The sequence below is a fragment of the Nuphar pumila genome, chromosome 3 (assembly GCF_984573655.1).
Source record: "Nuphar pumila chromosome 3, dmNupPumi1.hap1.1, whole genome shotgun sequence".
Classification (NCBI taxonomy): domain Eukaryota; kingdom Viridiplantae; phylum Streptophyta; class Magnoliopsida; order Nymphaeales; family Nymphaeaceae; genus Nuphar; species Nuphar pumila.
The window spans coordinates 113,183,250-113,207,243 of record NC_143251.1 but is presented as its reverse complement, the minus strand read 5'-3'; the positions used below and the strand labels follow the sequence as shown (position 1 = coordinate 113,207,243).

Sequence of the window (23,994 nt, the reverse complement as noted above, 5' to 3'; positions counted from 1 at the left end):
CCGAGGATTAAAGACCCCATGTTACATTTCTATGGTGGTCTGGTCAGAAGAGCCCTCCTAGGCCTCATATATGAGGTGGTTATAAATCCCAGTATCTTAGATCTGAGTATTGGAGATCCGGTATTTGCATAAAACAGGGATTTGGCATGGTTCCCAGGACAAGTTATTTGAGGCTCTCTTGGGGAGCCGGTGTTGGAGATGAGATGAGAGGGTTTATGGAGTGAAGAGAATGAATGATGAGTGAGAGATGAGATGAGAGGTCATCTCCACTCTCATCACCACATCCATCTCTCAAATTTGGGCTTCCAAATAGCAGCAGGAATAGGTGGGATTCATTGAATCCCCATCTCTGGATTTCAAACAGAGCTTGATGTTGCCTAAGTTTCTCATCTTGGTTGGCAACTCTGTTCTTTCCACTTCAACTGCAAATGCAGTTCCCTGTCTCACCTAACTGGAACTTAAATGTGAATGTATGTTGGTCCAACTAATGCAATATATATGGATTGCTTAGATTGTTCTTGCTTCATCTAATCGGATTTTGAGAAAACTCCCAGCCTCAGATATGAGTGGATGCCAGTCTACGTTAGGAAATCTCTCTCTCTCTCTCTCTCTCTCTCTCTGAGGCTATGAGCATGTGCAATACTTCACATAGCATCAATGCAAGATCAACATGTATCTCTGTGTTTGATGTACGAGTAGATTTGATTTAAATCATCCTGATCTAGAGATACCCATGGTCTACTCCTAGTTCATGCTTAGCAGTCCTAAGCAGGGATTATTTGGCACTCCAAGTTTTGGGATGAAGTAATACCTTGCTTTTCTTTCTCATTGATTGTTTACTTACCTAAAAATTTGAGTTCCCATGTATGAGCTTGCTTTGCAGTTTCATAAGGGCACTACAAACATCTAACAATGTCGAAAGCCAATAGGCACAAGTTCCGTGGCTCTTGTGGCCAGGATTTTAGACGGGGCTTCTGTAATTCTATAGTCTTGCGAATTAGATGGGTTACTGCAATTCTGTAGTCTTGCACATTACTTGCAACTACAATAACATCACTGAAAGTAAAAAAGAAAAAGGAAAACCTTAGTAGACACAGCTGAACACAATGGTCAAGATGCAGTCGGTAATAACTTCCATCACAGTGTCAAGCACTAGGCTCTTCTTGCTAATTGGAGATGCGTCCCAAACCCAAACATCCAGTCCACGGCAGGAGCGGTTCTGCAACTGTTCCATGCTCATGGTTCGTTGCACTGGTAGGCCATCGTTTGATTTAGGCTAACACCAGAATGGCCGTTCTCAGTTCCATTGGATGCAATTCCAGCTAGTGCAGATATACCCTGATAACAATCACTATCAAGCATGGTTGGGATGTCAAAAGGTTGGCATAGATTCCGGGGGCCGAGTGGTGGGGCAAGGGGTGTTTGTTGCAGAAGCTGATGATTTACAATGTTGGCAAGAGGTCCTTTGACAACCAAGTCTTGTGCCAACTTCACCTGAAAATTTGATCAAGACAAAGGGAGAATCAAGTCGATGCGTAATATTAAAATAGTATGGCAAATTATTTCAGTATCAAGTTGTACTGCCCATAGTACAACATAAGAAGAAAACATCTCATGCTGCAAAGTTGTGAAGATGGGGTCATCTAGCAATGGATTTATTATGTTTAATCCGACATCCAATTTAATATATGGATTTAATGCAAATTTATCTCCTAGTATAAAAACACCAACTTTTTGTTTTGGGTAAGCCAAGGAAAACCCCTACTGACCACACATTTGAGGAGTTCAGTTGGTAAAACCTTTGAGGTCCTCCCTGCTTACCAGGGAGTAAAACCAGCTTCAACTTTGCAGCAAGGGATGCCCTCTGCAGCTACGAACCTTGGTTGTCCCATGTCGATTGGCAAACCATGGTTGCCCCTAACTAGAAAACGGAGCCTTTGTAGGCAAATCACAAGTTTCATGTGGTGTAACTCTATTTACAAAATATCAATGCCTATAGAGCTCATGCTGGTGACCACAAAAACCAGAATCTACCTTAGCATCCCATCGACTTTGAATGGTTAGCTATGCTAGATTAACCTTGACAACTTATTCAAAGGCCTAAGTCTATGCTAGATTAACCTTGACAACTTATCCAAAGGCCTAAGTCTATGCTAGATTAACCTTGACAACTTATCCAAAGGCCTAAGTCTACAATTGCATGAGTTAAAAAGTCCTCACCTACAAGAAGCTACATGGCTTGAGTCAATCCATATGTACCGACCATACTACATTTTTTAGTAGGGGTCCATTTGTTTCAGGGCAAAGACATGGGAAAATGCTAATCTGGTGGGAAAGTTTAGTCCTTTTCCATCATTGGTGAAACAAACAACATTGCAATGGGGAGAGAAAAGTAAAAGCTGGTAGGTGCGCCCCATAGCTTTTCCCAACGACTCCCCTTTCATGTGATTTCTCAATCACACCTCCCACCATATGAAAACTATTTCTTGCCTCAGCCCATGCTAGCGTGTGTTTTTAGAAGTTCGTGTCAACCCTGAAAAAATTCCCCTTCCCAACCTTGCAACAAATAGGCCCTAAGATCTCTCTAAGGATTTGTGTTAGATGGTAATCAATGGTATGAATTCCTACATGAACTCAACGTAGTAGCTCAATGGGGCCAATGTTTCTCATGATGGAATGATATCAAATGTGAATTAATGAATATGCACACCCTATGTTTGGACCATATTTTTGAACTTTGATGCAAAACCTTCTTCTAGAAGAAAAGTGAAAAAGGACTCCAATACCAAGGAAACCAAAAGCTGGAAAATTGGAAACTTGTTGATGTTCCTATGTCTAAGTGATGGTTTGGCATAATGCTCCAAAAAATGATGATCTGAGCAGATGGCTCGCCATGGTTTCAGAAGCTGCATCCATAGTGATTCGAAGCATGATTTTCTAGACAATCGAGGGATGAGCAGCTGATCACATGAGACATGCTGGTTAGCTTATCATTCTTATGTGCACTTCACCTACATAAAGAATTAAGTTCGTATATTTGATGCAATTATTGCTACAACTGATGGAAGAAGAAAAAGGAAGAAACATAAAGTAAACATGACTCATGATGAATCATACCGTTGCTCTTAAGGCTTCAACATCTGACTTCAGAACACGGTTGTTGATTGCTGCATTTTCGCATTGCTGACTGATTTCTGTTAGTTGCTTGTACAATGATGAATTCTTACCTCTAAGTTGATCCACCTGAGCAATTTTATTACCAGGATCAAAATTAAGTGCATGCATACATTCACAATAATCAACCTTAGATGGACACACACAACAGTTAGCCTGAGTAGACTCATCACGACATGCCCTGTTTCAAATGGCCTTTCTAAACTACCATACAATCTACAATAAAATATGACTGCTCCAGAATTTACGATTATTGAAAATATTCCAATTATCTCACCAACTGATTTTGCACTACTATGTTGGAAGGTCCTCATGAATCAACTTTGAAGCACAAGCAACTTGGCTCGAGCACACGACTTGAGTAGAAAACACTTGGTAATCATGGGACAGATATTGACATGGTTGTCTTCAACCAATACAAGTCCCCATAAAACATTAAAATGTTGACTCATACTCTCAGCAGTACATTGGAATAATGATTCTTGGACCAAAAACAAGATTTCCCAGACAGTGTGTTGTCATATTATACACAAACTTATAATGATTAATTTATCCTTTACTACATGACCTCTTGATTAATATCATGTGGTTGTCTTGTTTATAAAAGTCAATATACTCAAATTTGAAACATATATTATAAGTGAGATTATGCATGGAACAGTCGCATATGAGAGGTTAGATATTACATACCTGTGACTCCAGTTCAGTCAAATGTGCTTGCTTTCTTTTTCTAGATCGCCTAGCAGACTCTCTGTTAGATACCATCCTGGACCAAACAGCAAAAGTGCTATAATAAACATTAATGCTCGGGCATATATATGCATGTAATTCTCCTCAAAAGTATACCAACTCCATATGTCTGGAAATATTAAGTGTAGAATTGCATGGTAGTTTTAGTTTGTATAAGACATTCTGTTTTTTGCTGAGTTCCTTTGTGTTTATGTACGAGGATGTGGCTACCTTCCATGTAACTCCAGACATTTGTACCGACACTGTGTACTACTGTTTTTCGGTGATCATTCATGTGCTACTTCTCTGATTCCAGCAAAACCATTCTTGGCAATGAGGCTGATCCAAGGTTGCCAGACTAGGAAGTGAAAGCGAGAAGCGAGATATTTTAAAATTTATAGGAAGCGAGAAGTGAAGTATAAATTTGAAAGCGAAACAAGAATAAAAAAATGAAGTAATATGAGAACTGAATAGGACTCGAAAAAGAAGCAAATAAAAATTAAAATAAAATTGATTATTCATATTTCATGATTTTTTAGTAAAAAAAGTATTTTTTTGTTAAAATCTAACAATGATGGTTACCAATTTAGAGAAAACACATGGGAAGTAAGTGGAAGCGTGATAGGAAGCACATGAAAAACATGAAAAGAAACATGAGAAAAACATGGACAATGCATGTGAGAATAATAGAAGAAACATTGGAGAATCGAGATTCTTATAAAGTTTCGGAAGCGAGGAGTATCACACTTACGAAATGACCACCTACCTAAGAAGCTTCCAGTAACTCTTTGACCTCAAAATATTTCAGACTTTGTGGAGATTATCATGATCATCGATCATCATTCTTCAGTTTGAATGGATCTAAATATTTTTTATACTTGTCATAGATAATTACAATAGTATTGGTTTATGCTTTAGAAAGTCCCTACTCCCTAGTCATTCATTGCATTTGGTACAGGACTGGTAGGTGGTGATATGACTGTATTTTGTACCCAACACCATTTTAAATCCTTTAGCTAAGTCTTTTATGTTCTTACTCAAATGTTGATAAGTACATGTTCTCTAAATGTGATGAAAAGATGGACTGAACTTGTGAAATGCCAGGTCCATTTTGCTGCAGTACATGAATCATTAAAATTTTACAGGAAAAGACACTCTTGAATCTACATAATCCATCTGTAAAATTGAAAGCATTAAAGCTGCACAGACTACAATCTTGGACTAAGAAGCATACGATAAGATGGGAGATTTAGTATAGGTCAGTGGAGGTGATGCAGTGGAGAAAACAATAAACTGGACTCACCGTCTCATGCGTTTTAACTCATTGTTATCCATGCTTTGTTCACTAGGCCCAACTTCAGTTTCCACGTCATCATCATCAGACTGCTCCCTTGATGAACCACTGGTCATCATAGGTGCTTGAGTATCTCCACTTTTAGGTTCACAAGGTGATTTTGGACTTCCATTGATTCCCAACTTCATGCATGCATATGTTAAGCCAGTACATATAGATGCCGAACCTATAAACAGAACATATAAGCAGGTTTAAGCAAATTTTATCTGTGAAGGGATTAAAGGACCACTTACACAATCAGTCACCTAACTACACATCTAGAATACTCATGACAACCACCAAACTAATTTTCAGCTAGAGATCTGGTTTTTAAAAGTAGTCTGTTTGTGAAGCACCTTAAAGATGTTCTCAGCAATAGTGACACAGAAAACAGAACAGTCATCATGTAATGCTTAACCCTTGGTTTTAGGCTTTGGGACTATGTAAGGATGAATCTGAAATTGATATTAATTAGCTGCATTTCAAATAGTTAAAAAAACTATAGACTGACCAAGACATGTCATGGCAATTGGAAGAGTGATGCTATTAGAATACAACCGATTTCATATAGAAATGGATTGTCTCAGTATCTGAAGGATAAGCATATGAGTTCCAGTGGAATGTGGTTGTTCTGTACAAGGGTCTCAGATTTGGACTTCTCTTCAACTTGTAATACATATATTAGCTGGAATGTTTTCATACCATCTTCATAGCATTATCAACATGACCAGGACGACGACACAGGCAAAACAAAGAAAGTTTCCCAGACTAAATCAGATTGAATCACCAGAGATAACGCTAATTCCTGTGGACTGCTCCTAAAAAAGCCACGTTCTGTAGCCAACTTACCTAAACATGAAGATAATAAGAGGTATTAGTGATAGCCATGATATGTACTTCAAGGCTTGGAGATTATGATGCTCAGTGTCAGGCATTTGACAGTGTCATTCCAATTAGTGACAACTAGCTCAAATGTTGTCCATTATCAAACTTGCATATAGGTTAAAGACGGCATTAGAACTTGGAAAGCAGAAAACCAACCGATCAAGCTGTGAACTGATAAATATTGATCCTGAAACTTGAAACAAAGTAGAATTACTTGAGCCCCTGGGAGTTGGAATGGGAGACCATCCAGGCATTGTGAACTGTCCATAGCTTGAAAAGTTGTCCATAGATCCCTGGCTTCAACAAGAACGACATAATTTACAACTATCAGTCGTCAAAATAACAAAGCATAAAATTATGCACAACAATGAGCTATAATCACCACCGAGGTGGTATCCCATGTGGTAAGCGGGGTCCTGTGCCAAGCTGAAGGCCCAGGTTCGAATCCCTCTGCCACATGGGGCCGAAGAGATATCTGGTAGGGGTCTGCCTAACCCCAGCTTGCCTATCAAAAAGAAAAAAAATAATGAGCTATAATCAAAATTCAACGTCCTAGTGGATTATATTTATGTTGACTAAGCCTATTTCACGTCTGGAGTATGTGTTATGTTCCATGTATCCCATCTTGTCTAGATGGACTTTGGGCTGACTCAGCTCAAGTTTAAGGCCCACAGGACCAACTTGGTTGAGACCCTGGATTACCCAAGAACGGTAAGGCTTTGTTTCCTGGTTTATTACTGCTGATCTATTTGGATCATCTTTGTTATGCCAAAAAACCATATTTTCACATTTTTCGGGTTTTTCCAATTCAAAGTAAAGTTCCTTTAGGGGGGAAGGGAAGGCCTTTCACGAGAAAGGACACAGATTTCTAAAAAAATCCCACCAGCTCAGCTTTCTCATGAGAACGCTTTCATGAGGGGGTGGGGATAGGTGGTTGGAAAAACTGGGGCATACTTGTTCCAGCATTTGATGTTGGTTTCACTCATGATAAGACATGAATGGAAAGGGATGCCAGCTCAACAATTTCCCATAAAAATTACATGGAAACAAACAGGCCCCAAATAGGAAACTGGCTTTAGATGTGACTTCTCACATGTCCTGAAAATCAAAGATCCACATTGTTTGAAAATTTTATAGCTCAAAAAAAGAAAAAACTGTATTTCTACATAAAAAAAAATGATCCAAGGTGCGTCCGTTAGTAAGTAGACCATGTCGAATGCATCCATGTTGGATGGGGTGGATTACTTATTGCACCATTGATTTCCAGCTGGTTGGAGTTGGACAGCCAAGCTGCCATGACCAATATAGAGATAAATAAATGATATATATAGTTTGGATACTTCTGTGTTCAATTGGTTTGCTTATTGGATCCTTCGGGATCTAAGCAGTAATTGTCCAGTTGGGTATCCGAATGAGAACCCAACAAATTAAACAACCTAACTACTCACAAGTCACAATCCCTTCAATTTTTATTTGAACTTTCTACTTCTGTCTGGACAGAGTGACACTTTTGCAATTTCTCTTCTTGTAATTGAAGCAAAGATTCTAGAAACAAGAATGCTTAGGGGAAATAATTCATTTATTCTGTGTTTCAGCTCTTGATGCATCCTTTTTGCAGATTTTTTTGACCATTTTTGATGTCGTGGTGAAGATTAATTAGTGCTTTCACTATAGAGGGGTCTATGACCCCTTGAGAATCCTCATTGTTATTCTTTTATTGATTAATACCAGCCATTGTTAGAACCATATTGCAGTCGCTTTTGCCATTATTTCCTTATTGGTTATTTTAAGATTTATTTCTTACTAAAAAAATAATATGCATTATTATTGCCACATGAAACGTGTTTATGTTATGCTTGTGATTGGTAATTTCGATGTTGTGCATGGATCCAAATCAAAACTATATAGAACCAAATCCAAACCATATGGCTGTTACCAGGTTAGATTTTTATCCCATCTGAATTAGATCCAACTTAAAACTCCAATTGGAGTAAAAATAATCCAATTTCCAAATCTGAATTACATTTGGATCATATTGTAAGGATCCAAATCCAATACTATTGTGCCAGATCTGGATCAAATATCCAATCTATTTGCATCCCAAATCTCAGAACGGATACTATATTTGCAACATTTTCCATATCTGTTTGGAAACTAATAGTTGGAGAGGCAACTTGGAAATCCACGTATCATTCCAAACAGCTTCAAATTGTATTTTATTAACTCCTGTCTGGAATTTTGATGGTGCTCCAAAACAGATAGGTGGGAAGTACCAAAATCCACAGAATTTGTGGATTTCATACTTCCCTCAGCTACCTTAGCCTTACTCCGTTGGACCTCAACAAAGGTGGACCTGGTATGGTATCCAAAGTTTGGACCCGATACATGCCGGCATAAAAATGAACAGTGTAGCTCTGAAAAATGTCATGCTATCTTTCAGACGACCATGGAGATGGTATGTCATTTTGGATCTTGTTCCCCTGGAAGACGATCTTTTCCTGTAATGTAATGATGAAACAAACACTTCCGCAGGAAAATGGGGCCACCCCACGTGGCTTGCTATGGGGTCCATGTTTTTCTGCGGGAAATAGCGTTTTCATATGAAAATCCTTGTTGGGAAATGTCTTGCAAACGACAGCTCCATAAGGGCCAGGCTGTTCAAACATAGTGTTCGAGAAAAGAAAACACGACAAAAGCAGAGTTAAACTGGTTTGGCTTGCAGCCTACTTCCACAGGAGGAAGAATCTCTTTTTCCTTCTCTTATTTGATCATACATTAGAATATACGCAATGAGGTTTAAATAGTGAGTGAACCGTTCCCGTCTCAAATGGAAAACCAGCAAGAGAAGAAAACAATTGGGATAAGTGTAGAGATCTCTATCTCTATCGGGAAACCGAGAGAGGGGAGGAGATCGCGGACGTGATCAGGAAACTTAACACTCCCCCTCAAGTTGGTGCGTCGATGTTAATCAGTCCCAACTTGCTTTTTATTTTTTTGGAGTTTGTCCTTCCCAACAGCCTTGGTGAGCATGTCTGCCAACTGGTCTTCGGTTCGTACCTATAGAATAAAGATGATGCCGGTTTGATTTTTTTTTCTTTTAAAATGGCAGTCTACTTTAATGTGCTTTGTCCGTCCATGAAATACTAGATTTGTCATGATGTATATGGTAGCTTGGTTGTCACATCTTAGTTTCATAGACTTGGGGTTAAGATAACCCATAACCTGCAATAAGGCCTTTATCTAAATGAGTTCACATGAGGTGGTAGCCATTGCCTTGTATTTGGCTTCTGTGTTGGATTTAGCCACTACACTTTGTTTCTTGCTTCTCCAAGTCACCAAGTTTCCTCTCACGAGTTTGCAGTATCCTGAAGTGGATCTCCTATCATTTGGGTATCCTGCCCCGTCAACGTCCGAGTATCCAACAACTTCATTGTGATTGTTTCTATGCATAAGGATCTCTTTGCTTGGCGATGATTTGATGTATCTCAAAATTTCTGTAAACGATTTCTAGGTGAGACAATTTTGGGTTGTGTATGAACTGATTGATGAGATTCACCGCGTACATAATGCCAGGCCACGTGACTGTAAGGTATATGAGTCATCCTACGAGTCTTTGGAAGCGGCCCACATCCTTGATAACTTCACTTTCATCTTTTGTGACTTCGCAATTTTGTTTGATAGGTGTGTTGATGAGCTTTGCTCTCAACATGCTAACCTCTGAGAAATTTATCACATATTTCCTTTGGCACACGAATATTCTTTTATCTGATTATGCTACTTCTATGCCGAGAAAGTACTTGAGTTTTGTGGTTCTAGTGGATTGTCAGGACATGTCAACTTCTTCCGCTATAATACTTTGCATTTGCTCTTCCTCATCCCTTGGAGCCTCATTGGCATTATCGTATGTGATTTTAGGGGAAGTGGTGTCCATTGTCCTGGTGGATAGGTGGTCACATGCATCAATCACAGGTAGTACAAGAGTTTCAACATCTGCCAATTGTTCCTCCTGTTTTTTATCATAAAAAAGTGTCTTTCTGAAAATAGTATGACTTTTTCTCGAAGAACTCTATATCACGAGAGAAAAATAAATTTTTATTTTGAAGGTCATAGCATTTATATCCCTTTTTGACAGAAGAGTATCCAAAGAATATGCACTTGGCTGCTCTTTTCTCAAGTTTGTCCCTGTGTCGTTCTTGCAAGTGCATGGAGCACTTACATCCAAAGACACGTAAGTGAGATAAGGCCAAGCATTTTCCTCTCAACGGTTCCATGGAGATCATATAGTCAAGAGATTGGCTTGGAGGGCAATTTGACACGTAGCATGCGGTTGAGATGGCATCCACCCAATAAGTCTTAGGGATGATGTTCATGTGAAACATGAAGGCCCGAGCTATGTTCAAGAAGGGTCCTATTCTTGTGCTTGGCTACCCCATTTTGTTGGGCTGTGCTTGTACAAGTGGTTTGATGGGTAATCTTGCAACTAATGAGATACTCTGTGAAGGTGGTATTTACATACTCTCCTCCATTGTCAGAATGAAGGGTCTTAATTTTGGCATTGAACTAAGTTTCATCCATACTTTCAATTTCTCTATAAGTCTTGAAAACTTCATCTTTATGTTTAAGAAAATATACCCAAGTCACACGTGAGTATTCATCAATGAAAGTGATGAAGTATTTGAAGCCAGAGCAAGACTCAATCGAAACCAAACCCCACATGTCAGAATGTATAAGAGAAAAAATTTCATGATATTTATTCCCAGATAAAAGAAAGGAAATTCTAGCCTGCATGGAATATTGACATGCATTACATGAATCATGACATAAAGAAACTGTAGGGAATATCATTTTTAGAATGTGATAAGAGGAGTGTCCAAAACTTGAGTGCCATATCCAATCAGAGTTGACGGTCTTGTGGGCGAAGTGTGTCTGACTTTCTTCATCTAATAGGTAGAGTCCGTTTGTAACATGTCCCTTACTAATCACTTTCTTGGTGTTCAGGTTTTAAAAAATTAGATGCTCAGAAGAGAAGATAGCAATATAATTATGACTTCTAGTTATCTTGCTAACTGACATGAGACTAAAGGGATATGATTATGACTTCTAATTATCTTGCTAACCGAGATGAGACTAGAGGGAAAAGATGGAATATCAAGAGCTTTCGAGGGTCAGAAACCGTCTAAGAGAGAAACATCGCCAAAGCCTTGAACAAAAATTAGGGACCCATTAGCAATTCTTACGAGGCTCTTAGTGGCCGATTTGAGGTCGAATAGTTGGTTGATTTTGCTCATCATGTGGTCAGCAACACCAGTGTCTAGGACCCATCTTGAATTAATCAATTTCAAACATAGGGTAGATCTATTACCTGTGGCTTCCTTTTTCTGGTCTCCTAGTGTTGCAACTAAGTTTGACTTGCTGATTTGTTGCAACAATTGTGTAAGGTTGTTAATGGTAGTCACAACCTTTAATTCTTATTATTTTTTAGTTTTTTTTTGTCGTGAAGCTCCCAACATTTATGCTTTACATGGCCTAGCTTTTTGTAGTGGCTACATCGAGATCTCACTCGACCTCGTGGGTGATCATCATCCTCAGATTCTATCATTGGGGGTGTTGGATCATCCTTAGTGCCACTAGTGAATGCAACCCTTTCATGAGCATCGACAAGGTCCTTTAGTACCGAGTTTATTACCCTTCGCGGAGTTTCCTCATGTTGAATGGTTGAGTAGACTTCATTGAAGTGAGGCAGCTCTCGGGACATGAGTATATGACTCCTCATGTTGTCATAATCTTGTCCCAAACCAACAAGGATCTTGAAAACTTTATCTTCCTCAATTCGCCTTCTGATGGTCTCTACATCAGTTGTAACATGATGATATATACTCAACTCATCTCACATTGCACATAGGGAACTAAGATACGAACAGAAGGGCTTGTTGTCCTTGGTGAGATAAGTGATCTCTTGTTGGAGTTGATAGATTCTAGCAAAATTGTTCTGCTCTCTGTAAATTCCTTGCAGGGAGCCTCAAATGTTCTTGGCAGTGCCAAGGAAGAGGAAACCTTCAACAATGTTAGGTTCCATAAAGTTCAACAGTCAGGACATAACCAAGTGGTTCTCGAATTCCTACTCATCGTATGCGAGATCCTTGGGTTTCAGGGGTACAATTTTGCCATTGACGATCCCCAATTTGGATTTACTGTTGAGGAACAAGGTGGCGACTTTCGACCAAGCCAAGTAGTTGAATTTGTTCAATGGGACAATGGTGATCTTGAGGGTCGATTATGCTCCTGCATGACCATCTTAGATGTGGTATGTGCCAAGGGGTGACCTTTACTTCACTCTCCTTTTTAGCCATGAATGGAAGAAAGGAGGACTAACTTGAAGGAGAGGAGGATGACCAAGCTGTAGTAGTGGATGAAGCGTGATGAGGGTGGTCAGTCGAGGAGGCTTGCTTAAGGATGTTTGTAGACCGAAGGAAAAGGAGGCCCCACCCTGCCTCACCCCGTTTGGATGGGGGATGGAGGACATGAAACGAGGATGGAGGCAGAGATGAAGGTTAAAATCAAAATCCGTGCGGGGATGGACTTATGCTTTCCCTCGCCCTGCCTTGCCCTATCCCTTTCTGACCCCTGTTAGTAAAATGTTAAAATACTCTTTAGGGATGACAGTGGATCTAGGGGAAACAAGGCCCTGCCTCACCTCACTCCGTTTAGATAGGGGATGTAGGACATAAAACGGGGATGGAGGTTAAAATAAAAACCTGTGCGAGGGTGGAATTTTGAGACAAGGCAGGTGTAGAGACCTTGTCCCCCCGCCCTTGCCTTGGTCCACTACCATCCCTAGGCCTTCTCTGATACCATGTTCAAACATGTGCGAGAAAAGAACACACGACGAAAGTAGAGTTGACGTGGTTTGGCTTCATGAGAGAAATAATCTCTTTCAATTTATTTTATTCGATCATACATTAGAATACAAGCAACGAGGTTTAAATAGGGAGTGAACCTTGACGATCTCATCTCAAATGAGAAACTAGCAAGAAAGGAAGGATGGTCTGACTTACCATAGTAGAAGGAAGGCAAACAAAATTTCTCGCAAGAAGGAACCTCTTGTTTCATTCGCTCGCGAGGGCCACCAACACGCCTTCGGCATGAGTCATCACGAAACAAGATGCATGCACAACAAAATCAAACTGGTTCCATGTGAGGAAAAACATAGGGTAAGAGCAAAGTCGATGACCAATAGTTGGTGCCCCTGAGAAATTTGCATTGTGTGAGAGGTTAAGGGGAAAGAATCCTAAATGGAGCTATCTGCGCCTCAAGACCGTGAAACCGAGAGAGCCCACTTAATTAGGAAGGAAACAATTGGGATAAGATAAGTATAGAGTTCTCTATCTCTACCAGGAAACTGAGAGAGGGGAGGAGAACGCGGACATGAACTTCAGGAAACTTAACACAAGCATCTCGAGGGATCCCTACCCACATGATGAAACAAGCGGGTCTGGTTTGATTCAATTAGGGGCGTGCAAATTGTCATTCGTGAAACACAAGAGCCCCATAATTTTGTACGAAAAGGTTTTCCTGGAGAGAGAGCCGAACTATAACCATCAACATTACGATACAAAAACAGGTTCAACCAACATTGAACCTACCGGGTAACCAAACACGGGCCCAAGACATGCCAAGGAGCCCCAAAAAAGGAAAAAAGAAAAGTAGAGATGCAAGGAGAGAAGGAAGAAAGAAACAAGAAACAAATACAGTTAGGCGACGAGCATCATCCTGGATCATGAATGGTCCCTGGAGGCAGATGGTGTTGCAGATCAGGGATGTTGATGCGGAGAATGGCGTATACGTCCGCCAAAATAAGGTTCACCATTTTGTTCAACACTACCGGAACATGCCGAAAAATAGCGTTGTTGCGAGTCATCCATACGGCCCACCATGACGAGAGAAGCCAAGTTCGCCAAATAATACGCCATTTGTTGCAATGACGAACTTGTTGAGGACCCCACAACAAATCGTTGGCGAACGATTCCTGGCGCACGCTGACCCCCGGCTTATTCCAAGTCACCTTAAAGATGTTTTGAAAGACAAAGCACTCCCAAAAAAGGTGAAAGGCAGATTCTTCAGCCGCCTCACACAACACACATTTACTCGGCAGATGATATCCGATGGATTTGAGGAAGTTGTCAGTCTGCACCCGATCGTGTAAGATTAGCCAAGCCAGGAAACATGATCTCGGAGTGGGACCCTTGCCCCAGATCAGGTTCGTCGGGAACCGGTCCACCCCCTACGGAAGGAGAGCGAGGTACCCTTCTTTTGAGTGGAAAGATCCGTTCAGAGCAAGGTTACGACCAAAGAACTCAGATTGCGAGTCAACATTGCCATTATGTGACAGAACTGCAGACCATGCTTGGATCCATGACCACCGAAGCTTAGACATAGTTCGCTGACGCACGCTTGTGGCCCCCACCAATGATTCCACACCACCGTATTTAGCTAGAAGCACGCTTGCACACGGAGACCCAGGTTGTTGTGCCAGCCAGCTCTGCTTCACGACAAGAATTATACTCCTCAGCCGGGGATCCTTGATTCCCAAACCCCCCCTATTTGGGGGAAGTCGAAGAGTGTCCCACCCTATTAGATGGCGCTTGTTTTTGGAACCTCGCCCAGACCACAGGAAGTGTGTCACTACTTGAGCTATCTTCTTACTAACCCCCATAGGCATCAGGAACATAGACATAAAAAATTCTGGCATAGCAGAAAGAACGTGCTTGATGAGAGTTAGTCTACCCGCGATAGAAAGGTAGGACGCTTGCCAGCCCGATATTTTTTTCTGAACCCTTTGGATAGTGGTGCTCCAGGCTGCCGTTGATACACAACTGATTTGAAGCGACAGACCCAGATAAGAAAAAGAGTTATCCGAAACCGAGCATCCGAATATCCGCTGGCCCATGTCCAACATTGATGGAGGGGCGTTGACCATGGATAGACAACACTTCTCGTAGTTCAAGGATAGACCTGACAACGATTGGAAAAAAAGAAGGACAAGCTTGAATCTTAAGATTTGTTGGATGGAGGCCCTTCCGAAGATAATTATGTCATCAGCGTAGGTCAGGATCTGACTACGACACTCTTGAATACCGAGAGATTCAATGAGATCACCCTCCACTGCCCTCTTAACCAAAACCACCAGGCCTTCAGAGACAACGTTAAAGAGTAACAGAGACAGAGGACATCCTTGTCGAAGACCACGACCAAGTTTGAACTGTTTTCCTTTGACCCCATTGATCTGAAACTGTGATTGGGCATTGGTTACCAGCTCATGCACCCAGCTAGAGAAACGCCTACCGAAGCCCAAGTTTGCCAACGTGTTGAAGAGGAACGGCCAATGAACCGAGTCGTAGGCTTTATGAAAGTCAAGCTTCAGAGTGAAAAAGGCCCCCCCACTGATCTTGAGAGAGTGCAGCACTTCTGTGGCCAGAATGAAGGAATGTTGAAGTCTTCTGTTAGGAATGAAGGCGAACTGTGCCTCCGAAAAAATCCTAGGAGCAATTGACCGCATCCTGTTAGCTAAGACCTTGGCGATAATGCGATATAAACTCCCTAACACTGATATAGGTCTAAATCGCGAGATATCTGATGTGGCTTCCTCCTTAGGAATGAGCGACACAATTGCTAGGTGAGAGTGAACCGACAATCGGCCATTACGATGAAACTCGGTGAAGACACTAAGAATGTCACTCTTAACGCATTGCCAGAATATGCGAAAGAAATCCACAGGATACCCATCAAATCCTGGAGCTTTCCACCCAGACGACTCCCGCACCGCCGAGACGATTTCTTCTTCGGTGAACAACCCCTGAATCGAGTTGGATAGCGCTCGATACATGGCCAAAAAATATGTTGAACCCATATTGCCACCTACAGCTTGGTTGCAGGAATACAGGTTAGAAAAATAGTTGGAGACAACATTGATTACCTGATCGCCCGAAAAGGAGACACCATTGATATACAGAGTGTAAATCACATGTCTTCGATGCCTGTGAGACGCTAAAGAATGAAAGAACCTTGTATTCCCGTCACTTGGAGAGAGAGAGAGGACTGTGTTCCACACGAAAAAGCTGGTTTTCAGGTTGGAGAAAGTGAGTCACACTTGAACGTCACATATGATCAAAGAGCATCCGTTTCCTCATCTTTAGAAAATCCTCATTCTTACGTGAAAGTTGGCACTATTTTTCCACGCATTTGAGTGAAACAAGAGTGCAAGGTTTTCTAAAATGACATTTTTCTCACCACCACCCACCGTGGTGTGTCCATGGTTTTTAGAGATAAGCCACATAAAGACAGGGTAGTCGTGAGGCCCTCACTTTGGGTTTTCCTCGCTTAGACAAGGGTCCTCGTTATATATATATATATATATATATATATATATATATATATATATATATATATATATATATATATATATATATATATATATATATATATATATATATATATATATATATATATATATATATATCCTGACTTAGCACGTGTCAATCATCACTCTTAGGACTTTTTACAACTGATAGCTACAACGTTGGCTTGTCTTTTAGAATTTTCACTTGGTCACCCTATCATTTACCAATATACTACCCCCATCTATGTAGGCCCAGTCAAGATGGGGCCCAAAAACGTGTCCTAGGTTGGCCCAATGGCCATTCCCACCCATTACAACAACTCAAGGTTTTCGTTCATTACATGTAGTGGTGTCAACGGGCCTGGTTTACCCGGATCCAACCAGAACCAAATCTTATAGGGTTCGGGTATGGTGATAAATAAGAAGATTCGATTAGGACTCAGGTCCTGACCTGATGATTCGATTAATACATGGACCTGGTTATAGTTTGTGAAATTTTATACCAGACCTGGACCTGACCCAAGTTTTGATTAAGACTTTTTACTGGGTATGGTTTATGTAGTTTTTATCGGGTCTGGGTATAGTTTTGTTTATAATGAACCCGATTAGTCCCGAGTTCCCAAAAATTTGGTCTAAGTCTGGTTCTACCTGAATCCGAACCAAACCCCACCGGTTGACACCCCTAATTACATGGGCCGCACCTTGGATCGAAGATTTTGTCATTATGTGGCTTGAATGGGCCATCCGTTCTGAGTAGGGTCGCTGATAACCGTACTTAGTTTTCTTTTGCTACAAGGAAAGTTGGTGAGAGAGGTTGAGACCTAGCTTTGGTGGTGAGGTATCGGTAGGGATGTAAACAGAACTGGTTTGGTTTAGATATCGTAGCAAATGGAACCTGTTTACTCAGGTTTGGTAGCAGAACCGATTAGTAATTAGATTCGGGTTTGGTATTGAGTTTTGCAGTCAAACCTGAACCCGAATCCAACAAAACCCAGAACCTGATTAAAAATTTAAAACTCGACCCAATTAAGTGTAAATGTCAGGTTTTAAGCTAGTCGGTTTCGGGTTTGATTTTATCTAATTTCATCCAAACTTGAATCCGAAACCAATCCCAGTTACGCCATACCCGATTAAGTCGGACTTGGTAATTCTTAAATCCCACCGAGACCAACTAGTTTACCTCCCTAGGTATCGATCGGGCTTATTATTGAAAAGAAAAAACCATAGAAGTGGGTGTGAGGCAAAATTTGTGGGTTGTGATTAGGGCTTCCTTCATGGAAGGCCAGCATAGTCTTGGACTGCACATAATAGTGATTGACAAAGGAACATTTGGCTGCACATATTGATTCACCTTTGTGGACCAAAGACAGGTGTATTTGTCCTCATTTATGCTTTAATTATTTTTTCTTTCACATCGGTGATTGATTCTCATTAATAAAATCATATCAGACTCTTTTTGTGGACGCTTGTACATCGCCGGACCACCTAAAATACTTGTCTTAAAATGTATTTGCTTCTTTAATACTTTGGGGTTCCCTCTTTGAGGCTCAATCGAATACCAATCTTGTGTTTAGGCCCTAAAACCACAACAGGTCTTATATGTTGTTTAGAACATAGTTGCATTGGTAGCGTACCAGATATTGGTACAAAACTCGTTTTAGAAATCATAAACACAAGTATTAAATGTTTAATACTTGAAAAACGCATATCATCATGCAAAGAAACACATTTTTATTACATTAAAAATGAGTATCAAGTTTGTATCTATTAGCATTTTGGCATACAAGCATCAGTTTTATTTTATAAAAACATTATTTTATTAAGAGTTTTAAATATTATAATTTATGAAAATTTATTATACAATAATGATTAATTTATATATTATGTTTGACTATTTTAATTGATATATATCTTTATAAAAATATATACTATATATTAACTTTTTAAGAAACTCATATCAATTTCTTTTTTTTAGAAAAACGTCTCTCTCTCTCTCTCTATATATATGAAACTCAAATCAATATTTTTCCTAACCATATCAATATGAGTTTCAAATAAAAACTTATCCAAAATTTTTTAAGCCCTTGCTTATACTCGTACCCGTCTCAGACAACTATGGTTTAGAATATGGCTTCGAGTTGGGATCGACAATGATTCATATTATTGACTGAATTTGGAGTTTTGGACCTGTGTATTCCGGTCTTTCACTTAGAAGTTAGAATATGGTTTCGGATTCGGATCGACCATGAACGAACCCGTACGATCCGACAGAGCCTCAAAATTACGTTTTAGTGAAAACGATCGGAATTAAATTGCTACACTAATTTAATTGACAAAATCACAAATTAAATCACCGGATCAGTTGATTATTCGAGATCAATTATGGCGCTTTCTAAGGATCTAATCCCCGAAACAAACAAGGACTATACGTACAGAGAAAGACGAGAAAATACTCACCCGATCGTCGCCGAGGACGTGATCGGAGGGCGTCTCCAGCAAAACCCCACGGCCGTCTCCGGCGTCCGGTTTCCCGTCGAGGTCTCTGCCGGTGTCGCCTCCCTCTCCGCTCAGACGCAAGATCTCATAGAGGTTCAGCTCAGATTCGCTCCGCTTCATCCCGTGGAACCCCTCGCCTCCCGTCCCTAGGCCCACCGGCACGCCGGAGGCGGCCGGATACCTGCCAGAGATCGGGTTCAGGGGCGGTGATTCGCTGGAATTCAGGCCCATCCTCACTCTCTCTCAAAATAGACGAGGAAACGATTCCTTCGTGAAGAAGATGACGAAGATGGAGAAGTGGGGGAGTGAGGGTGGTGGAAAGGTGAAAAAGGAGGTCCTCCTTTGATCTTCCGAAAATTTCCCTAGAATTTAAATTAATTACGTAAATGCCACTTCGCACTCTCGGCTAGCCGCTAGGGCTGGGAAACAAGCCGAACCATAACGGCTCGACTCATGTTCGGCTCGTAAAGAGTTCGTTCGAACTCGTAAAATAGGCTCGGCAATCTAACTATGAACAATACGTAGTCATTCAGTTCGACGCGTATAAGCTCGTTAGGTATTAAAAACATATTTTACATGTATTTTTTTTGTAATCTTATTTATTTTATCTCTAAATGTATATTTTTTTTATAAACACTCTAGCTCAAACTCGACTCGTTTAACTTGGGCTCATTATGAGCTCGAACTCGGCTTGACTCACCACAAAAATGAATCTTGAGCACTTCAACCTCGGCTCATTCAGCTCGTTTACCAGTTCTACTCTCACTTAAGGTTGTCAAAAGGGGTCGGATTAAGATCCGGCATCCGATCGAGTCTGAATCCAATTAATCGATTCGGCAAAGCTAAATATCCAATTAATAATTGGGTTGGATCTGGTATGCATCAGAGTTCTTTGAATCCAAGCTGAATATAAGTAGTAATCTGACCCGATTTCATATAAAACATATCCGATTAGCTATTCAAATTCTGTTTTGGACCTTAAAACATTTTTTTTCATATATATCTTCGGTTTTTTTCTAATTCCTAAGGGATACTTAGCTTTATATGTATGTGAAAACGTTCACGATTGACTGTACCGTGCTATCTAACAGAAACCATCCACTTTTTCACATGTTCATGAATGTCAACTTCTATGTTTATCATGTGTTCTTTTTATCGGAAAGACTTGACATTATATGCAGCGTCACTGCATGGTGGAGACCTGCCTGACAATTACGGATGTCAACCGGGCGGGTACCAAACCCTATAGGATCTGGATATGGTGATAAATAAGAAGACCCAATTAAGACCCAGGTCCCAGGTCTGATTAATACATAAAGCCCAATATAGTTTGTGAAATTTTATACCAGACCCGTGCCTGACCCAAGTTCCGTTTAAGACTTACAAATTTTCAATGTAAAAATGATAAAAAAATATTATTTTACTGGGTATGGGCTGGGTTTGGTTCATGTAGTTCTTATTGGGCCCACCACAGAGGTGGTATCCCATGTGGTAAGTGGGGTCCTGTGCCAAGCTGAAGGCATAGGATCGAATCCCTCTGCCACATGGGGCGGCTGTTGTTCTGGTAGGGGTCTGCCTAACCTCAGCTTGCTTTTCAAAAAAAAAAAAGTTCCTATATATCGGGTGGAATATGATTTCTCTTATGGTGGGTCCGATTAGATCCGAGTACGAACTCGATAGCATAACCAAAAATCAAGGCCAGGTCTGGTTCTACCTGAGTCCGAACCAAACGCAACCCGTTGACACCCCTACTGACAATAATCTATCTTGCCATTTCTCGAGATGAGTGCAGTGTCCATCTCGAGAGACGTTGAGCGGATGGTCAGTGGTAGTGGAGCTGCATTCTGCTTATGCTGCATGAAAAACGACCTCAATTAGAAAATATGCTTTGTATTATTCAATTGTGTTTAACTATTTTTCTTTAAGTACCACAAGTGACTACTATGCACCTAAATTTGATGAAATTTCATGATTAAAAAAAAAAATCATGTTTCTAAGTCAAAATATTCACTCCAAACAACGATTTTTAATAAACCATACCATAGTTTCGGGTATGGTTTTATTTGAACCGCATATTGATAAGATTCCAAAAAATAGTGATTTGGGTTTCTAATAAACATCAGTACAGTTTCTAAAAAGTTGATAGAAGCTAATATTTTTACAAAAAATACTTATAAATTAAAATAGTTAAACATAACATGTAAATTAATTAATTATTATATAATAATTATTTTATGAATTATAATATTTAAAATCTTAATAAAAATAATGTTTTTATAAAATGAAATTGTTGTTTGTATGAAAAATGCTAATAGAAACAAACTTGATACTCATTTATAATATTATAAAAACATGTTTTTATGTAAGTTGCATGTGAGTTTCTCAAGTAATTGGGACCAATTTCTTAAACATTTGATACTTCTTTCTATGGTTTCCGAAACGAGTTTTATACCAATATCTTACACTGGTATGCCTGATACGTATGCGATAGTGTATCAAGTATCAATGCAACTATGAAGCAAACATACCAAAATGCATCTTTGGCATCAGTTTGACCAGATCAAGCTCGAACTTATGAGATTATGCTAGTGAAGATATTGAACAAATTGTAACAAATATTTATGTAAATAAATATGAGCTTGATTGCCCCAAGGGGGTTTGGCATAGTGGGGTGGGGTCTTGGCTGCTAGACGGGTAGTCAATGTTTGATTTCCATGGGCATGACCCCTCTGCACAAGCCAACGCGTAGCTAGGCCCTAAGAGCAGGTGTCCTAGCCTCTGAGTTTATGTCGCCGGCACGACGATGGTAGGTATGGCAGGCTGAGCCAGTGCGATCAAGTCTTCATGCTGGTTGCAGTTTCTTCAGGTTATAAAAAAAATGGGTTTGATTTGAGAAGCATAAAAATTAATTATTCTATCTTTGCTCCTCTAACTTGTAGTTTAATTTTTTCATAAGCCCTCTTATTTGTCTTTTTTTTTTTTTTACTTTATCCTAATCCTCCAACTTGTAGCTTAATTTTTTTCAAAAGCTATCTAATTTATCTTTTTTTTACTTTATCCTAATCCTCCAACTTGTAGCTTAATTTTTTTCAAAAGCTATCTAATTTATCTTTTTTTTACTTTATCCTAATCCTCCAACTTGTAACTTAATTTTTTCAAAAGCGGTCTTATTTATCTTTTTTTTTCTTTATCCTAATGAAATGTGTCTTGCATGAACAAAGCTTTGTCTTGAAATGACCTGAGTGCATGCTTGTCTTGAAATCACTTAAATGTACTCTAGTCTTTAAAATGACTTAAAAGGACATCACTGTTTTTTTAAAGGCAAGCTGGGTAGGCAGACCCCACCAGTTATACAACTCATACCATTAGGTTTTGAACCTGCAACGTCCCAACACAAGGTGATGTGCACTTAACTGCTCTTACCAAACAAGCATAGCCCCATTGGTATCCCGGGGGTGGTTTCTTCTTGTCATAAATTAAAAAAAAAAAGGAGGGGTGGGCATCTGATCGGGCCGCCCACAGGTCGGTGCCGGCGACAGGCTGGCCGGGCTGAGCCAGGACAATGGCCCGATCAACTGGAACAGGGTTTGGCATGAGAGACATGATGGCTTGGGCAAACATATTAGCGTTAGATATTTTCAAGTTAAGGTCCTAATGAGAAATTCATCCCCATGTATATAAGTGCCACTCACGTGTAATTGTAAACATTACTAATGTAAGGGTAATTCGGTAATTTTATTTGGTAAAGTTGGAGTTGAGTTAGTGGTTAAGAATCTTCCACATGATGATAGTGGCATTTTACTAATTTAAGGAAAAAGGCAGGGCACTTCTGTAACGTGAGTGCACCCACTTTTGGGAATACGCCGGAACAGAGAATTGGATGTTCACTCTTTGGCTGCTTTTTTTCTCGCCACCTTTCTGCAGGTTGGACAAAAGCAACCCACATTGAAAATTTAAATGGACAAAAGCAACCCACTTTGAAAATTTACGGGTCTTAATCGGAACTAGTGTCGAGTTCAAGTCTGGTTTAAACTATACCCGGGTCCATGTATTAATCGAACCTTCGGGTTTGGACCTGAGTCTTAATCAGGTCTTCTTATTTATCACCATACCCGGACCCTATAGGGTTTGGTTTGGTTTGGGTCGCGTCCAGATAAACCAGGCCGGTAGACACCCCTAATCAACATATGTTCTTAATCGTAGTGATGAGAACTTAAAAAGGCAATTATTCTGCTGTTGAGATGAGTGTTGTGAGAGGCGTACGCCTCAGAGGCGAGGTGCACGCTCAAGGTACTGACGCGTTGCTGTGATGGGATTTACCATGGTTTAGGCAATTCGGAGATGCTACCATCGGCCTTCTCTTCGGCCTTTCATTCCTTGAGAGCCCACAAGGCCTAAATGATCATCAGCACCCCAAGAAAGTTTACCGACATACAACCAGTGTTGTGAGAGGCGTACGCCTCATACGAGGCGAAGCGCAGGCTCAATGCCTCGCTTCGCCTCATCGCATTTAACAACCTTGGTTGAGATATTTTCAAAATTGCAATTTTTGGGGTTTCTCCAGAAAATCTGGGCAAAATAAACAAATTTTAATATCGCAAAAGTAGTTGAAAAGAAATAAAATTTTGAAAGTACGTGAAAAACAAACATTTTCTTTCATCGTAATTTATTGATAAAAAATTTGAGCATTGTTATAAAATTACGACAAGCTCATTTAATGATGCTTAAAACAGGCAGCAAAATGTAGCAGTTTTAAAATATTGCAGTTCGTACTCAGGTGGGATATCTGATGAAATATAGTTGGATTCGCTAGCCAAAGTTGGATCTGATCGGAATTCAGTATCAAGTTTTGCATCTGAATCCAATTTCAAAACCTAGTAAAATCTGAACCTGACAAAAGTCCGAATCCGAACACATGTTGCTGTTGGATTTTAAGCAAGTTGGACTCAGATTCGGTTTTTGCTAGTCCCCATCCGAATCT

The 23,994-nt window shown here is 40.1% G+C and overlaps 1 protein-coding gene across 1 annotated transcript; it reads right to left on the bottom strand.

Annotated features, from left to right (window-relative positions):
• Positions 1-994: 994 nt before the first annotated feature.
• LOC149843339 (bZIP transcription factor RISBZ5-like) lies at positions 995-19,298 on the bottom strand. Its single transcript, XM_089999727.1, has 6 exons — positions 18,975-19,298; positions 6,336-6,414; positions 5,207-5,423; positions 3,865-3,940; positions 3,118-3,243; positions 995-1,494 (listed from the first exon to the last, which is right to left on the bottom strand). Exons 1-6 carry the CDS (start codon positions 19,242-19,244, stop codon positions 1,237-1,239), a joined length of 1,026 nt encoding a protein of 341 aa, XP_089855853.1. The 5' UTR covers positions 19,245-19,298; the 3' UTR covers positions 995-1,236.
• Positions 19,299-23,994: the final 4,696 nt, after the last annotated feature.